General features: G+C 43.6%; 1 protein-coding gene across 1 annotated transcript in view; it reads left to right on the forward strand.

Annotated features, from left to right (window-relative positions):
* GLI2 (GLI family zinc finger 2) overlaps positions 1 to 12,393 on the forward strand; it is a 190,842-nt gene that overhangs the window by 121,769 nt on the left and 56,680 nt on the right. Inside the window, exon 3 of the mRNA XM_032693839.1 lies at positions 2,124 to 2,229. Within this exon, the coding sequence (XP_032549730.1) occupies positions 2,124 to 2,229 (106 nt within the window). The remainder of the gene's footprint in view (positions 1 to 2,123; positions 2,230 to 12,393) is intronic.

The following is a 12,393-nucleotide window of genomic DNA, read 5'->3' on the forward strand; positions in this document are numbered from 1 at the left end:
GGATGTCTGTGTAGGGCCAGTTGATTTTGTGACCATGCTTTGTATGTGACGATGTAAAAGCTCCTGGGGACAGCAGTGTCCCCAGGGAAGAGGACAGTAGCTTTAGGTTGTCTGCCAGCCTGGGCAGCAGTTTCAGCTGAGCATGACTCGGGGAGACCAGAGGCTTTACTGTGCTGCGGGAGCAGGGGATGGTGTGTGACAGCTCAACTGTGGTGTATTTTTGACCTGGAAAAACACTAGTTACCTCTTAAAATGAAGACTCCTTACAAGTGTCCTTACGTAACAGATCATCCCTACTCAGAATGGTTAAAGGGTGAATCTTCCTCCTGCCAAAGCAAATCCTAAAGGATGCGAGTTCATTCTTCCCCTGAGCTGCTTTTGGAAGAGGAGGGGAGGGGAGCAGAAGTGGGGGAGGTGGTTAACAGTTACTCTACTGTGTCCTGACATTAGGCGAGCTGCAAAAATGCTCCCAGTGTATCAGGTAGTGTGAAGTGCCAGCCCTTTGCTGGAGCACAGAGAGCAAGTCTGCTGCAGAACCTTAAATACTTTCCATCCCGACTACCTTCGCTTAACGCCTTTCAGCAGAGTTGGCAGGAAGGTTGTTTTTGTGTAGTCTCTCACCTCTCCCGGCAGCCTGGCTGACGGCGCCTGTGCTGCACTGTGCTCAGGGATTGTACGTTGCAATGGGAGTAGGAGCCTCAGATCCTCTGGCTGATATGCTGGGAAAGGCGTATATGAGGATTACACGCAGGCTTTGCGTGACGGACCCGAGAGGAGCACATCCCCACCGGACGGAGTCAGAGTAGCTCTGTTGCGGCTGGAGTCACAGATGCAAAAGGCTGACTTCTAAGTCTTTCATAGAAAAAGAGTTTGGCGCTTACTGGAGTTTGCTGAGCATCAGCGAGAGATTTGGCCCAAGCCTTGACACTTTGGTTTTGGATGGTGCTTCCCCACTCTACAGAGAGATGGTACCTGTCGCGGAGGCAAGTCACAGTGAAATATGGAGCACAGACTGGGTTTTGAAATGCTCACTTAGGAGGTTGGTTTTGTGTTGCTTTTAGTCTCCAGTTAGACAGAAAGGCCAAGAAACCAGAGAAGGAATGGGAAAACCTGCAACGATATTAAGTTATGCTTAGCGAAGAACTTCTGTCTGTTTGTAAAGGCAGAGCAAGACCAGCATTTTATCTTTAAGCCATTTGCCGCCACAAATCTAGAAAGGGGCATCTTTACAGATGCGCTGAGCCCTATCAGAGGGTGATTGTACGATGTCGCTATTGCGGTTGTATGGTATTGCTGTCGAGGCTCTGCTAATTGTATTTCTTTAGCTTCTGTAATTTTATCAGGAAGGGCCCAGGCAACCAGGCAGCGTTGCTGGGGGTGGCGAGGAGAAATAACCTGATGAATTTTCCATCTGCTCAACTCACTCAAATATTCTTGCTGTTAACTTTTGGGGTCAATAATAAATATTAAAACCTGTAGATTTAATAAGTCAATGTAGGTGTTCGGTGCCTTTTGAGACCACTTTATCTTTCCATCAAAGATGAAACAAGCTTCTCAAATGAATAAAAAATAGGGCCTCAAGTGATTACAAGTGAGAGCAATTTGGGCTTCTCTCTCAGAATCTGGCAGTAGGCGCTTTTGAGCCTCTTCTGACTGCCTAGACGTTCTGCATTAGCACCGCTCTTGCTGTTATATTTTTAGGTAAATATTTTCAACTTGTGTGTACAGACCTTCAGGAACAGTGTTTGCTGCCACTCCAGGCTTGAGGGACGATGCAGGTCTGGATCCCACCAGGCTCTGTTGAGTCTGATTTGCGTTGCAAGTCTAGTTTTCCTTGGTGCTTGCTATAATCTCCTCAAGTTCAAAGAGCGCTTAGCTGCTTGTCTTTGTCAAAAACCCTGTTGGAGATCTTTTATGTCGAAGATGTAGGATTTCTCCGCATGACTTTGATTATTTATTCATTCCACTTCTCTGGTGTATGATAGCGCTGATATCATGAAGACCCCTTGTCTTGCACTGCTCTTGCTCTGAAATTCATGGAGATTTAGTGCCTTTGAAATTGTTTTAAAAGGGAAGGAAAAGTTTTTGAAGTCCCTTTTTTTTTCTTCTATTCCCCATAACAGTGCCGCAGCACATTTTTCCGGCCTTCCACGCTCCTTTGCCAATTGACATGCGCCACCAGGAAGGACGATACCATTACGAACCTCACTCTATCCACGCTATCCATGGGTAAGTCTTGCACCTCCACTCCCATGCTTTGCTAAAGTGTCAGCCACATGCAGTATGCAGAATCCCACTGCTAAAGTCCCAGGGACTTATTGCCCTTCTGGCAAGCTGGCCGTACTGGCCACCCTCCACCTCATTGTCCCCATCCAGTGACAATACTGACCTCTCTGGCAAGAATGCTTTACAGCTCTGTTAAGCCTGCAGAAGTGCCCTATAGCAGCAGGATGGGAGTACAGGGCTTCTTTGTTGTTATCCAGCTCAGGTCCCAGGAACAGGCTTGACTTGTGTTTTTGCACCCGCCGTGTTTCTCACATCATGCCTTGCCTGGGTCATTTCTGTCACCGTCTTGGCAAAGGCCCAAGCACCGGTCCCTCCCTTTGGAGACCTTGTGTACCATTCCTCCCTGCCTACCAGCTGTGAGGACAGTAGCAAAAGGCTGCCAGGAATGCCATGATTCAGTTTGATTTCACTGGACAACGTCCCAAATGGGCTGGGCAGTGTTTTCTAAAATGTGGTAAGAAGCCAGGTTCTCATGTGGGTGTCCACTCCAGAGGGGCAGGACTCTGGGTTTTGGTAGTGGCCTTCTCATGAAAGCTTTGCCTCCCCAGGGCACCTGATGGGCAGCAAGCACAGGTGCCGGTCAGGGTCAGGGCCTGTACCCTGAGAGGGTGATTCATGGTTAATCTCCTCATCCAGGACATGACAGGTCAATAGTCCTTGATGTCTTGAAGGAGATGTTTACAGAGAGATCTGGGTTCATCTCCTGTAAGCTTTGAGCAGGGCAAGGAAAATGGAGCCAGCAGAGATGTGAGCAGAGGTTGTAATGACCATGTGGCTGGAAGGGTTTCTTCTTGTCTCTGAAATGCACCATCCCCGTGAGAGATGAGGAGCAATGTAATGGGGTTGGTGGTCCCACAGCCATCCCAAAATCCTTCAACCCGCAGCTGTAATGCAGGGCCCAGACATCTGCTGAGGGCACTTGGTGTAGGAGAACCAGTAAGGACTGGAAACCTTTTGTAAGTAGAACAAGGGAAGAACAACTAGGACTCATCACTTACAAAACTCTCCTTTGGTCCTCTGGAGTCCTACTGTGGCTTCACTGTCTGGCCAGGGTCAGTGCTCACCCAGCTTTGCTGCAGCTACTTGTACTTTTTCTGGATAGGTGTGAGCAGGGGAACAGTCCCTCGGCAGCAAGTAATGCAGACAGCAGCAGCCAGGAGATCTGTGGAGTACCACAGCTACCAGAGCTTTATTCCGCTTCCAAAATACTGCAGGAAATAAATGATAGGGCACTCCCCTGGATCCTAGCAGAAGACAAGTCATTGTCGTTTTGGCTGTCAGTCAGTTTGACTGGATGTTTAAAGGGGCAGAGCAGCTCCTTACATACAGAGTGCAAAAGAGGAATGACAAAGCAGGTTGGTAACATGGGACTTGGGAGGAATAAGGGAGATGAATGAAATAGTTCTGATCTTGCATGCAAGTACATGCAAAAATTGTAGAAAAAGATAGAATAATAAAACAGCATAATGGGAGATAGTTAATAAACCAGACCTCTGGCTAATAAAGCAAGTACTGACTTCTGAAAGGGGTAATATTAAAATCAGTGGTTAGAAGAGAGAGTAGCAGATGTTCTGATGTTTGTCACACGTTATTTGTGTGCTCAGTGCTCCCCTTCACTCCTCATGAGAAGCACTGGATGCACTTTATCTATGCTGGGGCTTCACAGCAGTTTTTTTTCTCCAAAATGGAACTAAGAGCTTGCCAGCTGATGCTATGTACCTGTGAATCGTATTCCCAGTAATGGGAACCAGTACTTTATTTTATCTTTTTGAAGTTTTCCAGGTCTCAACCCTGGCCAATGTATAGCACTGGCAGATCAGGCTTTAGTTCATCTGCACCAATATTAATAATCTGTTGTGTTAGCAGTGATCACATTTGTCTATCAGTGGACCAAATGTCCTCCTTAGTATTTGGGTACAGTTACTGGCAAATAACTATTTGCAAACAACTATTGCCTTTCTTCTTTGTGATTCCTCACCTTCCCAGCAGCTCCTCTCACAAAACCAACTTGCAAGGTACTGGAGAGAAAACTTGGTTGTGCGTCTTAGAAGAGGAAACATAATCTTCTTTGCAACTACCTGGGCACTGCCCTGAAAGGTGCCTTTGTGGCTGGTGAAGCACCAAAGCTGAGCAGCCAAGTACTTCTTGGCTGTGGTTGTTTTTTAGGGTGAAGGGAGCGCCACTTCTGTTTGGCTGTTTTCCAAATGCCCTGTGCTGTGGCACAACCACATTGGGAAAATTCTCAGCAGCTCTGGAGTTAGTCTCTCAATCATTTTTCCTCTTTAAATTTTATCTGCAACTGTCTTAACCTCATGTCCTGCCCTTTACTGCTCTAGTTTTTATTCTTCTTTTCTTCTGTCTTTCTTCTCTCTCATCCAGTCTCTGGAGGTCATAACATAGCACTCACGCTCCTTGCTGGAGGATCTCCAATGTGAAATCATCCAGAACACAGTGGTAGAGCTGGGCTAGAACATACTTAGTGGTTGCATGGCTCGTATTCGGTAGAGTGGGTGGACTTTGCGGAGACAGTTGAGCCTCCAGAAATTGTACTCCATCTGATGGTGCAGAAATCAATCCTTCTTGTTTTAAAAGTAGACAACACGTAAAAAAAAAAAAGAAAAAAGAGTACATACATTTTTTTCACTCTAGAAAATTGTGGCAAATGTTTGGAAGAAAAATTGTGTCACTGCGTTTTGGCTTTATGATTAATGTGATCGGTGCCTGACAGAGAGTCCCCAATTCATCAAGTCCATATTCTAGCCGTCTGCTGTCTTGACGGTACCGAATTTATCTAATTATGTGAACATTGCACAGTAAATTAAGTGCAGTCTCATTTGTTGCTAACTATGGGGTCTTATTATCTGCCTGCTGCATTATGTCAAAGGTTTGCTTCCTGATTGCTCGATGTGACATGTCAGTGCATTCCCCTTCATCACTGTTTGCATTTGGCCTAATGAGAACATATATTATTTTTCTTAACTGGAGGGAACTCCAGTTGCAAGGCTCTCTTGAGCAGGACCACCTGTGGGACCCTTTTCTTGGGAACGTAGATAAGAATGTGGAAAACTCAAGTAATAAAAGACCCGTGTGCCAAGATGGGCCTGAAAGACTTGCTGCATTTCTCTTCAGTGTTGTCATTCCTTCTGTCTCAGTGATATCGCTGTTAAGTAGCATGACAAATAATTTTTGGGACTTGAGTCTTCTTCCAAATCACTGAGGATTTATTATGTACATCCAGAAGCAGATTTTGTTGGTGTTTCCTTGAAGTATACTTTTGAGATTTTTTTCAGGGTGTTCCAGTGTTTCTGCAGTCCTTAGGATGACCTGTTTTTCTGTACGACCTCTGTTGTTTTTACTTATTTGGTGGTGTATTTTTGGACATCTTTCATTTTTGGACTTTTTTTTTGGCATCAATAATAGTTTGACAGAATCATGGTGCTTGCTTGGCTTGTCTAGAAAAATAAGGTACCTCATTCAAATGATCCTTGAGCTCTCTGCAGGCTCTGTGGAAGAGCAGTGGTGGGTGTTACATTTGTTTTCTGTGTGCAGCTTTTATTGATTTGTCAGAATTTCACTCGTTACCACTGGTTGTAGATAGAACATAGGTCCCTCCCTATTGGAGGGAAAGTCATAAGCCAGGGTGTGTCTGCAGGTCCAAAGCTGAACCAGAGAAATTCACTTTATAAGATTGAACAGGTTCTTTTCAAACAAAAAGGATACTTTGTGTTTTAGTGAACTTCTTCAGAAAAACCCTATTCCACTGGGGCCTGGTCTCTGCAATAACTCCCATCTACTTTAAACTAAGGGGACTCAGTGTCAACTTTGCAAGACCAAGCCCTTGACTCCAGAGGAAAGCTGCTGGCAGATATCGGAGGTGATTACTGATAGCTCCCTTCCACTCCCCACTATTTGGTGTGCTCAGCTACACTCAACTTTTTTTTTAAAGCACAACAAAAATAGCTAAAAACTACTTAGCTCAGCTTAAAAGTCCCTGCCAAAGCAAGAGCCTTCAGGGCTAACCCTTGTAAACAGCATGCCTAGGCTTGACTCAGCAAGCAGCTTTTTAACAGTAGCTCCTAAACTGTGGTTAAAACCCATCAGGCATTACGCAGTGTAACAAACAAAAGCAACCTTGTTTTTCTACCAACATCCTGGTTTTAGGATGCAGTTCTGACATTATTTATTAACAAAATATTGTTGTTGCTCTTCTGTCCACAAATAAAAATAGTAAAAAAAACCCCATAGCTGATAATCACAAATTCCATGGCTTTCATGAGGACTGAATTGTCCCGAAGACCTAAACATAGAGAAGATTCCATCTCCATGATAACGTGGAGTTGCCCTTAATTTCCCTCTGGTAGGGATTTTATCTCATTTAATCAGGGATCTTCTTCCATTTCCCTGAGATCTTATTATATTACAGATTTTCCCTGATATCCAGCCTACACTTTTTTTCTTTATCTGATCCTATTACCCCTCCTTGTTGAAGTTTGTTTTGTTTTTACTGCGTTAAAAATTACAGAATATCTTTTCAGGACCAGTTCCAATGCTCCCAAGCTGTTTAGGCAGAGTAATTCACAGGCAGGCAAGGTGACTGTTGAACTTTTCATCATAACAAGACCATGTCTCAAGTGTTTACAAATTTGCCAAATTTAATGTTGAGCCCAAGATTTTCCATGTTGAATATCTGTTTCAGACTGGTTTGCTCTTTCCTTTGTTGTTTTTTGTGAGATTCAGCCAAGGGAGGCCAAGTGAGGTTAAGGGAAAATATGTTGTTTAGCCATACAAAAAATAATCATCATCATCTTATAACTGCTTTTAGAAACACCAGTGTCTCTTACTTCAGAGTTGGAATTTGTTATTGTCACAGATGTGCCTTTTGCTGTTCCCATTCTACAAAAACACACACAAACCCCCATCAATTTTGCCGGATAGAAATCCTTTGAAAAATCTCCCTTCCAATGCACGCAGTGAAGGCATGTTGCAGTTTTGCAGTGAAATTTTCCAAGTGCCCTGTGGCCCTGACCACGCTTCAGACGAGCCTTGCAAGGGCTTACCTGATGGTGCTCCTCATTTTCTGTGGGGGCCTCTTTGTCATCCCCTCCACACAGGGGATTTATGGCTCCATGGCAGAGAGGAGCTGTTTGCACCGCTCTTGGAGCCGCTTTTGTATATCATTGGGCATGCATACAGTGCTTTCAGTTAGCCTCCATGGGACACAGCTCCCACGAGGCGGCAGCTGGGATCCTGTCAGGCAGTTTGGGATGGGACCCCTGGTAGTGGTTGTTCCTGCAGCAAGGATGCCACTCGTCTGAGCCACAGAATGTACACACCAATAAAACCTGTGTGTTTTCATATTTACTTTGCTACTGGAGTAGAAAATCTTTGGCAGGCCGTGATTGATGGTTCTGTGCTGCTTAGGAGACAGAGCGAGCTCCCTTCGGAGTCAAAGCAAACAGCTGCTCAGAGAGGCCTTCTTATGTGTTTTGCAAAGTTTTACGACTTTCACCAAATAGATACATTGCTCATTTGGGAAACAGGTTTGGGGGCTCCCACATCCAATTTATTTTGTCCTCTTCTTTCCCACATGCTTATTTTATTTATTTAAGAAAATAAGAATGTGTGAGTTTTCAGTGGTTTGCAGAGGCTGGTCCCCTCCAGAAGGCTGGTTCAAACCTCTGTAATTAGCAGGAGTGTGTAGCATACACACTTTGGTAGCATACATGAGGTGATTTGGGGGATTGTCATTACCAGGATTAATACTTGATGGTCACTTGATCCATCTCCAGGAGACCACAGATTAAATACTGGGCTGCTGCTGTCATGCTTTGGGAGCTGGAAAAATTACTTTAATTCCATCTGTGCTTTATTTTTCCCGTCTCTAAAATGCCATCATGGTAATATTTGGCCTTCTGATGTCTTGAGAGCTAAGCAAAGTCAGGTAGTCTGCGACTCCTTTGGCTTCCAGATTGGGCTTGTAGCATGTTTTCAGACATCAGGAAGGAAGTCCACAGCTCTGCCTACCTGTGCAGAAACTGAGAAGGTACACACTTAGCATGTTCTGGCCTCACTGGGAGGACAGGCTGATCAGGTCTTTTGAAAATGGGGCAGACATAATCCAAAACACTCATCAGGGATAGAATGTTTCTGTAGGCTTTTCCAATCTGATAAAGTATTCTACAGAAAAAAAACAACCAACTAAACAAAACAAACAAACAAACAAACAAACAAAACCAACAAAAAACCAAACCAAACAAAAACCAAAACAACAACAACAAAAAAAACAACCAAACCAACCAAACACAAAACCCCTCAGCTTTCTCTTTTGAACCCTGTTAACAGTTTTCAAGCATATTCCATTATGGGAGAAGTCTGCACGTCTATGCCATTCCTTAAATTCAGGGTATTTTCGTCATGTGTGTTCAGTTAAACAGCCGTCAGAATAATTTGAATGACTCAAACCTGAAGTCCAGAGTGACTTCAGGGTTCAGAGTCACTAAACTATAAATGAAACACAGGTCGGACTTAGAAACATTTGGGCTGGATTCAGATGCTGAACGCTGGTGACATCGAACTGGAGTGAAGGGCCTCGGTGAGCTCAGATGGAGTTGTGCCCACTAGTACTTAGTGAAGATCTGGGCCACCAAGTTGCTGGTGCTGTGAAAAACTGCAGCTCTAATTTAACCTAATCACCACCAGAAGTGTAAAAATGGCTAAGATGTTTTAGTATTGAGAACAAAAGCATGATCTTTGAGGTCTTTTGTGTAAACCTCTGGCATGTGTTCATTTAATATGATGTCACTCTATAATCCACCATTGCTTTTAAATGTCATTCTCAGAGCTTCATGTCAGCGAGTCTTAAGTGATAATCCCTTTGCTTACCTCACTTTATAGTAGATTAAAAGTGACTTCATGCTTCCACCTTATCCGCTGTTAAGCTTGTGCTTTAGAAAAAAAATTATTTGAACTCACTTCTCCTGCTGCTTTCTAAAGAGTTTCTAAACAGAGTGTGTGTGTCTTTCAGAAGCTATCTCAATAGGATTGCCCGTTCTCCATTGCTTTCAGCATCTGTGAAAATGGATAAATGTTCAGTGCCAACTTCCTGCCCTTTTAAACTCCAGTGTTCTGAATTTGTTTCTCAAGTTTTCTCTCAACTAAATGGAGACCACTGCCCCTCCTGGCCTCTTCTTTTTCTTAATCCTAAATAAATCCCCTCTCTAGATGACATTTCACCTCTCACCAGCTTCTTACAGTCATGAAGATGAGATGATGAAACCTGTTGCCGTGTTTTGCTTCTCTGTAGCACATTCTCTTGTGCAGCACAGGAGTGTGTGGGTTCCCCCTTTCTGGTCTTGTATCTCTTGGTTGAACTTTTACTCTATCCTGTAGCAAATCCTTTCTCAGTATATAAAGCTCTCCATACAGTTCACCTTTCTGGTCCACCCTCCGTTTTTTCTCTCCCTGAATTTCACCCTCCTGCTCCTAGCACACCTCCTTGTGTAACACATCCCACCAGATATTTGCTGCATGTTGTCATATCCTTCCTCCCTTCTCTGGCCAGGCTGCAGCCTGCAGCATATAGTTGAATATCAGTCTACTCAGCCTCCTCATTTTCACTGCATTTCTCTGAAATCCTTCCAGTGTGTGTGAAGATAAATGGCCAAACCTCATCCATCCCATTGGCCTGTGGAATGAAGCCTGTGGCACATCCCTTTTCAGGTGCTAGTTAATCTGTATTCCCAGCTATCAGTGGCCTAGGGAAACAAATCACACAAGGTACTGAGAGATAAAAACTGATGGTAGGAATGCTGGCTTGTGATACTGGCAGAAAAAATGTAGGATTTTTATTGTCCATACAGAGCGGAAATTTTCAGATCTCATCCAAAAGTTCCCCCCACGCAGCAAAGAGCAGAGAAGTCAATTTACCCTGGATGGATGAAGGACTGAGTCAACTCTGCTGGGATTAGAACATGTGGTTCGAGGGATCCTAGGTATTTTGGGTCTGATTCTCAGACCACCCAGATGGCTGGGGGAAAGTTAAAAAAAATAATACTAATAAAAAAAAGGACCCTATTTGGCAGAACTCTGGATTTGCGTACCCTGCGTGGAGCTGACGCCGTACAGACACATCTGCAACAAACCAAAGGGCAGAACTGGGTGCTGTTACTCTGGCAAATCTCAGATCTGCACAGCACTCCTGCAGGAGTGTGTGCATTTAAGTGGGCTTTCTAAATCCCTGGCTTTGACACTAAACCACGTATGTGTGTTCTTCTTCTGTGCGCCAGACCATTTTGAGAATTTGTGATTTTACACAATTTTCTGCCTTAGAGGCTTTTCTTTCCCATTCTTTTATGTTTCACCAGTGATATTAAATAGACAACTAACAGATAAAATTTAGAGCATTCTCAAGGGTCAAATTTTTAAAGGTGTCTGTGTTATTTTAGATCATAAATCTCATTGTATTGGGTCTGGCTAACAATATTTGAGAGTGGGTGTTGTAGGTTTCCAAATACTGTTGACTCTTAGAGCTGGCTTGTCGAGTGCTAGTAATGCAAAACCTCAGTGGGTTTTTCAAACATCACAGTTTATGTCAAACTCCTTCAGCCTCCATTGAAACTCAGGACACTAAAGCCAACTCTAGTAAAGGAGTTAAGTACGTAAAATTAATAGAATGGATGGAGTGTACTTAAAAAACACAAAACATGTTAATGAGATGGCTTGTGCATGCTTGGAATCCTGCAAGCATGTCCAGGTTACACAGTTTCTGTAGGACCAATGGGTGTGTTTTCTGCCTCGTCTCCTCTCTTTTGTTGGAGCATGCACATGGCAAATCTTGTGGGAGGATGTGCTATGGAAAAAAAACATATTCAAGGTTTAGATGATATCAGCTGGCCGGGCTTCGCTTCAAGAGCAAGTTTACTGCATTCCTTGCACTCTGTTGGTGCGTGTGGGGTTGGTTTTTGATAGAATTGATAGTGGTAGCTGATAGTGAATCAGGAGAATGTGAGCCTTTTGATGATTTTTTTAAGCTGATACTTGGGGGGGGACACCTTAGAGCATGGTAGGAGCTATGGCATGAACTGATGATGCAGAGGGTCACACAGAAAGTAGTCTAGGCTAGAGAACCATTTTAAAGCCTCTTCCTATTTAGGAAAACATGTAAGTATATGCTTAATTAGAAATACCTGTTTAGGTCTGTTGACTTCATTTTCACATACTGTCCTGAAGAGAGGTGTACTTCTGAAGATACCATAGAATAGAAGTGGTACTAAATCCTGCTTGTGTATTTCTGCTGTAAAAATAGTTCATATTAGCAATTTTTCTTGTGCCGATCTGAACCTGGCTGTTGATTTCAGACCTGTTACAGTAATGGATTATTTGCTGGCATTTTCATGAAAGGCTTCACTTCAGTTGTGTTTCTTTAGATAATTTTTGCAAAGTAGAAGTCAAGGTCCAATGAAGAGGGACTCTAGAGCTGTGGTAGTTACTTCCCCATAGTATTGCTGGGAGTCCAGCATCATTACAGAGATCCCAAAACTGGAGTCGAACAGGCCAATTTGGAGGAGCCTAACCACCAAGCTACTGTGTGGACAAAATGTCCCGGTGTTTGCTTCCTAGGAAGAGCAAATTTACAAGGAATTGTCAGTGTTCGAGGTGCTCCGTTGGTCGGGTTAGACTGTGTTGGTCCTGCTTGTTTGAAAAGACCCTCAGGGAGCCAATCATGTTTTTAGTTCTTTGGGAGTAACTGAAATGAGATCTTTGCTGCTGTATTACCCTGATCACAAGGCACGCATTTTGTGATGGCATCTCTTGGGGATCACAGTACAGCATGAGAATTAGTTTGTTGTAGGAACCATGTCAGGGTGAATAATTCTATAATCGGTAGACCAGTGAGAAAGATTTTGCAGTTTGTTCCCAGGGGAGAAATTATATAAAAGTTATTTCTAGTTTTTCCTTTTTTTCCTAGTCCTCCAGCCCAGCTGATGTCTCTGTAAGAAGTATTGCTAGGAACTGAGGAACACTGGGTATCTGCAAAGTTTTATCCAGTACGTGTTAATGCTTAGTTATTACCTTTTTGTATATTGTTTCCAGTAGAAGTCTCTAAAC

This window comes from Chiroxiphia lanceolata, chromosome 7, assembly GCF_009829145.1.
Source record: "Chiroxiphia lanceolata isolate bChiLan1 chromosome 7, bChiLan1.pri, whole genome shotgun sequence".
Lineage (NCBI taxonomy): Eukaryota > Metazoa > Chordata > Aves > Passeriformes > Pipridae > Chiroxiphia > Chiroxiphia lanceolata.